At 34.4% G+C, this 5,806-nt stretch overlaps 1 protein-coding gene across 1 annotated transcript; it reads right to left on the reverse strand.

The window, feature by feature from the left end:
• Positions 1-2,811: 2,811 nt before the first annotated feature.
• LOC147525314 (uncharacterized) lies at positions 2,812-3,348 on the reverse strand. Its single transcript, XM_086579061.1, has one exon. It carries the CDS (start codon positions 3,346-3,348, stop codon positions 2,812-2,814), a length of 537 nt encoding a protein of 178 aa, XP_086435187.1.
• Positions 3,349-5,806: the final 2,458 nt, after the last annotated feature.

Consider the following 5,806-nt stretch of genomic DNA (forward strand, 5'->3'; position numbering starts at 1 on the left):
GCGATATATATTATGCCAGATTATGTATACCCATGATGGTTGCAGTGAGAGTGAAATAAATGTATATTTGAAAGGATTACGTTTGGGAAATCTAACTTTGTTTTGCTGGAGGATAGGACTTATTAACTTTTTATGCAGAGACGTTGTCCTACCCTAACACGTAAGTGGTTATAGGTAAGATTTTAATTAAATTAATTTACTAGATATTGGGATTAATTGAAATCTTACTTGGGGAGAAACTACATGCCGTTTTGAGAAAACGGAACTAACTTGTCTTCCAAGTTGAAATGATTGAATAGTATATTTCTTTATTCGAAAGATATGAATATATTGCTATTTTATATTTAATTTAGTCTTACTCATACCAGCAAATTCAATTTGTTGACCCATGTTTGCTTTCTTTTGCAACGTGGGTGTGTTCTTGGAAACATAAATGGTAGAATGTAATAGATGACGACGTTTGATTTGGATTCGCTTTTGGAGCCTTACTGGTTTAAGTTTTCTGAAGTGGAAAATTTTGATTTGAAACAGATGTAATAGAGTTGGTTAGTTATTTTTTTTAATTGTGATTGAAGAGTTGTTCTTTCGATTTTAATTTGATCTCATTTTTCTATATTGTATTTGGTAATGAGTTATTAGGGTTTCATTTCATCCTGGGTTTTCAGAATATGGAATAGGGTGACGATTGAGATAATTATATCTTGGATAATTTCCTATTTTAATTTTTTGAGAAATTTGGGGTGTGACAATTTGGTATTGGAGCTTAGGTTAGCCTAGAATGAGAAGGTCTAGGTTATTCTCGGATTGTGGTAATGGGTAGTAGGAGTGTGTCTTTGTGGTGTTAAGTTTCCTTGTTGTTTTCAAGTTTGTTTTGTTTTCGTTTTGGATTTTGGTCTTATGCATTTTTGTATAAAGTGGTGCATCTCATTACGTGGTTTTAATTTACGTATGTCCACATGCAATGTTATACAGTATTATATATGTGTATTCCTTTTAAGGTGTGTCTACTTAGGTATGCACCTATATTTCATTTATTATATATTCTTATCATGAATTTTAGATGCAAGTTGTAAATGACGTGTTTAATTAATCTTCATGACGACATGTTTTAGATTATTTCTTGTAGCTTAGTTCTTGAGATTATATATGTTAACTTTGGACTCTATAAAATATTATTGTTTGGCATAATGTTTGTTTGGTTCATCTACATTCTTTCCTAGAATCTCGGGACGAGATTCCTTTAAGGTGTGTTTATTATAACACCCGGCTATTTTTATTTATTATTTTTATAATATATGATTAATATTAATAATAAGAATAAATAAAACAAAACAAAATAGGATAAAGATTAGTGGAGAGAGGAAACGTGGGTAAAGAGGATAAACCCTCTTCCCTGTTTTCGGGGATTTTGAAAAATAGGAGTTTACACGGAGAGTTTTAACACAGAGCGAGTTTTACACAGAGTGGAAAAGAGAGAAAGGTGAAGATTGTTGGGATTTCTTTCTGATGATTGTTACGTGATGTTTTTCGTTCTCAAGTTTATATTCATTCACGTCGCTCGTAAATACAACAGAGGTGAGTAGATTTTTTTTTTTGTATCATTCACTAAACTATTAGATTTTCATGTAGCTTATAGCATATTTAAATCTTCTGTCAAAAATATAAGTTTTTCCATTTTGTTCTGCTTATTCTCGAATTAGTCTGCATACTGTTGAAACAAAGCTCTATGATAAAAAGATTTGAATATTAATCAATTTTAATTATTTATAAACTATTGATATAAAGTTGTTACTATTAGAATTGTTGATTTTGGGAAAATTGATTTTATTGGTTTTTGTTTGAAATGTTGTCGGTGTATGTCGGGTTGATTTGGGTTGTTGTTTGAATTGGATATGGTGGCTATTGGGTTGGTGATTGGGCGGTGTATTGTGTTGAGTGGATACTGTCGAGTGGGACTATTGAAGCTTGAATGCGTTGTTAATGGAGGTCGAGATCTATGGTTGAGGAGGGATTCTTCGAACTAATGAATTAAAGTTTTTGTATTAATTAAAGTGGTTGGGTTTTTCACCTTGAGTGATTTCGGTTGGTTTTGGAGTGGCGGTGGGTGCAACTCGTGGTGGACGATGGTGGAAGGAGAATTGCTGGTAAGGATGACCGAGAGCACGATCCGATGCTCCCTGTCTGGTTTTAAGTTTATTAGATATGCTATTTAGTTGGGCTTGGGCTGAAATAATCTCTTTTGTTTGTTTGGGCTGGTTTCCATTTTTGTTTGGGGGCTGGGTCCCTATGATTTAAAGTGGGTCAAGTTGAGTCATTAAGTCAGTTTAGACTTTTGGGCCAGGTTATAAGGTTTGGGCTTTGGTTTTGGTTTTGGCTTTGGTTAGGTGGGCTAGGACCATGGTTTCTTGGAAACATAGATGGTAGAATGCAGTGGATGACGACGTTTGATTTGGATTCGCTTTTGGAGCCTTATTTACTGGTTTAAGTTTTCTGAAGTGGAAACTTTTGATTTGAAACAGATGTACTAGAGTTGGTTAGTAATTTTTTTTATTTGTGAATGAAGAGTTGTTCTTTTGGTTTTAATTTGATCTCATTTTTCTATATCGTGTTTGGTAATGAGTTATTAGGGTTTCGTTTGATCCTGGGTTTTCCGAAGATGGAATAGGGTGACGATTGAGATAATTATATCTTGGATAATTCTCTCTTTTAATTTTCTAGAAATTAAGGTTGTGACAAGCTAACAACTTATCAATTTCATTTTTTCTAGTGTCTTCCAACTCCTGTTTACGCTTATTAGGCGCAACATGAAGATTAACAATGGAAGCGAACTTGGAAAAAAAACAACCAAACATCATAAACATCTTTAGAAGCCACAACTAGAGCAAGTTGTAGACGATGTGCAAAGCAATGCACATAATATGCATATAGGCTCTCCTTTAGAAACAATGTCTGTAATCCATTCCATTGACCACGCATATTGCTAGCACCATCATAATCTTGACCTCCTATATTTATAATATGCAAATTATGGCGAGCAAAAATATTGCATATAACTTCTTTCAAAGTTAAAGTGCAAGTGTCTTTAACACCAACAATACCAAGAAAATGCTCTCTAACAAAACCACCTCTATCAACAAATCTTAGGACAATCGCCATTTGCTCCTTGTTTGAATTATCTTGTGGTTCATCAACAAGGACACAAAATTTTGCATCACCAATTTCCTCACGAATTCTCTCTCTCACTTTATCGGCATAGATATGCAAAAGTGTCTTTTGAATTGAACGTGAGGTATATGTGGCATTTCTCAGAGCATCTTTTAATAATTCTGCAACCTTGTCATTCAACATCGCTGCAAATCCCAACACTCCCTTGAAATTTCCACCATTTTTTTTACTTTTGGACTTGTCATGGCCTCTAAAAGAAATCTCTTGTGGTGCAAGAAATTGAATACACTGAAGAATAGCTTTGACTAGCAAACGGTTCTTAACAACCTCTTCTTTAGATAATGTATTTAACACATTATCTATATGACGAGAAGGATCGGATTCATGAAATTTTCACAAGTTATCATCATCGCCAACCTATGAGGTGAGCAAGGACCTCTTTTATGTTGCAAAAAGGAGCACTTCTTTCCATTATTAAACTTCTTCCAACATTTAAAACCTTCAACGGTGAATGCAGGACGCTTCGGCGGATTTGTTTCAAACATAAAACATGGAAAATAATAAGTGATCAGTCCCCAAATGTGCGTTTTATTGCCTTTACAATGTTTCGAATATGCCCTTCTTATGCTTAATGAACAAACAACTTATAGTTTTTGCTACCATTTGCAGGATACAGGCCATTTAGGACGCATATTCCTAATACGTGAATTTTGGCACAAAAAAGATGGCTATTTACGCGGCTTAAGAAGATTTCGACTTGGGAGCAACAATGCCGAAAAGTCAAAGTCAAAGTCAAAGTCAAAAGTCAAGTCAACTGTCAAAGTCAAGGACTCAAGAATGAAAGCTAGTGTATGGGCTTAGGTCAAAAGCCCATGAGTTTGTTTCTAGAAGGAATGGTATAATTGTAAATGGTGTCCTATATAAAACCAAAGTTGTAGAGAAAGATCTTTACCCTAGATCTAATCTTTGGTCATTAGGAGTAGATTAAATGTTTTTAATTTAAATTGTTATTTACTTATTTTCAATTTTCATGTTCTTCAAGCTTTAGTGTAACCCAAGTTCTTAATCATTTCAATACAAGTTCAAGATTGAGAGTAATTCCAATAGCCATAAGAAAATATGAGAGAAGAGTTACAAAGTTTAGTGTTTCATCCATCAAAAACCATCCTCTAAACAGAGAGTCTAAGATGAACAACAAAACCCTTTCCACCACTATCAAAATACATTTTTCAAATGGCGCCGCCGTCATGGATTCATATGGGAAGAGGAAGATGGAGAAAAGCAACAATCATTGAACCCTTCTTCTCAATCTTTATTTCAATTTTTTAGTTTTTTTCTAATTTTCACTATTGATGTTTCGTTTTTGTGTGTTTCCAGTATATTTCTTCGCAAACGGAGCCAGATAGTAGCACGAGACGAGTCACCGGAACTTGCTGTAGAAAAAAAAGTGCAGATGGAGAAAACGAACCCGCACCGCGCCTATCACACGCGCCCGCAAATGAAATGCACCCGCGTATGTCAGACACGCGTCTGCGTACTACATGCATCCGCGAATGATTTCCCAGCCATAAATGACACGAGAGACCACCAGCATTACCTTTTTTTATCAGATGAAGATTCTGTTGGCTAGGAATCTTCATATGTAAGTCCACTTTAATTTATCATAGTCTGTTTAATTCAACTGTTAGTAGATAAAAAGTATATAGATTTACAAGTTTTTGAGTTTTTAAAAATAAAAAATTCAATTAAAAAAGTATTTTAAAAATTAAAAGTTTTATTAATTAAAATGAATTAGTAATACATCAACAAGATTAAAAATTAAAATTAGTTTAGTAGTATGTTTAGGTCTTAGTTTTCATTAATTGTTGTTTATGCATGTTTAGATTAAGATAACATCATATAGTTACGTCAAAACACAAAAAAAATTAATTTAGAGGCTCCAGCGAAAATACATCCTCTAAAACTATACAATACATTGTATTAGTTAAAACCAACCTTTTATGCATCATCCAACGAACGACCAATCACTAGTTCCTCTGTCCTCATAGCTGTGGGTTCAAAAACTTCATCACTATTTTTCGGTTAAACTACATCATCAGTAGTTTCACCACCCTCATTTTCCTTCACTTGAGAGCACATTTTACTATCCAACCAGATACCAAATCCTTTCTTTCGCCCAGAATTGCTTCCAGTTGCAACACCTTCACTCTACATGACCACACAATTGTCACCAAAGCATGTACGTCGTTGGTTATATAAACCAAACTCCTAAAGCCAGGACTTGATTGCCCCTTCAAATTGAAAGATGAGAATTTCTCTAGATGTAGTCAAGATACATTGTCTAAAACCACACCATACATTGTCGCATATAAAACCAATTTTTTTTTTGCATCATCCAACGGACGACCAATCACTCGTTCTTTTGTCCTCAAGCTACTGGTTCAAAAACTTCATCACTATTTTTCGGTTGAACTACATCATCAGTAGTTTCACCAACCTCATTTTCCTACACTTCTGAGCGCCATTTACTACCTGACCAGATAGCACCTCCATTCTTTCGCCCATAATTGCTTACAGTTGCAACACCTTCACTCTACATGACAACACAATTGTCAGCCAAATATGTACGCTGGTTATATAA

Source organism: Coptis chinensis, chromosome 1 (genome assembly GCF_015680905.1).
Source record: "Coptis chinensis isolate HL-2020 chromosome 1, ASM1568090v1, whole genome shotgun sequence".
Classification (NCBI taxonomy): Eukaryota; Viridiplantae; Streptophyta; class Magnoliopsida; order Ranunculales; family Ranunculaceae; genus Coptis; species Coptis chinensis.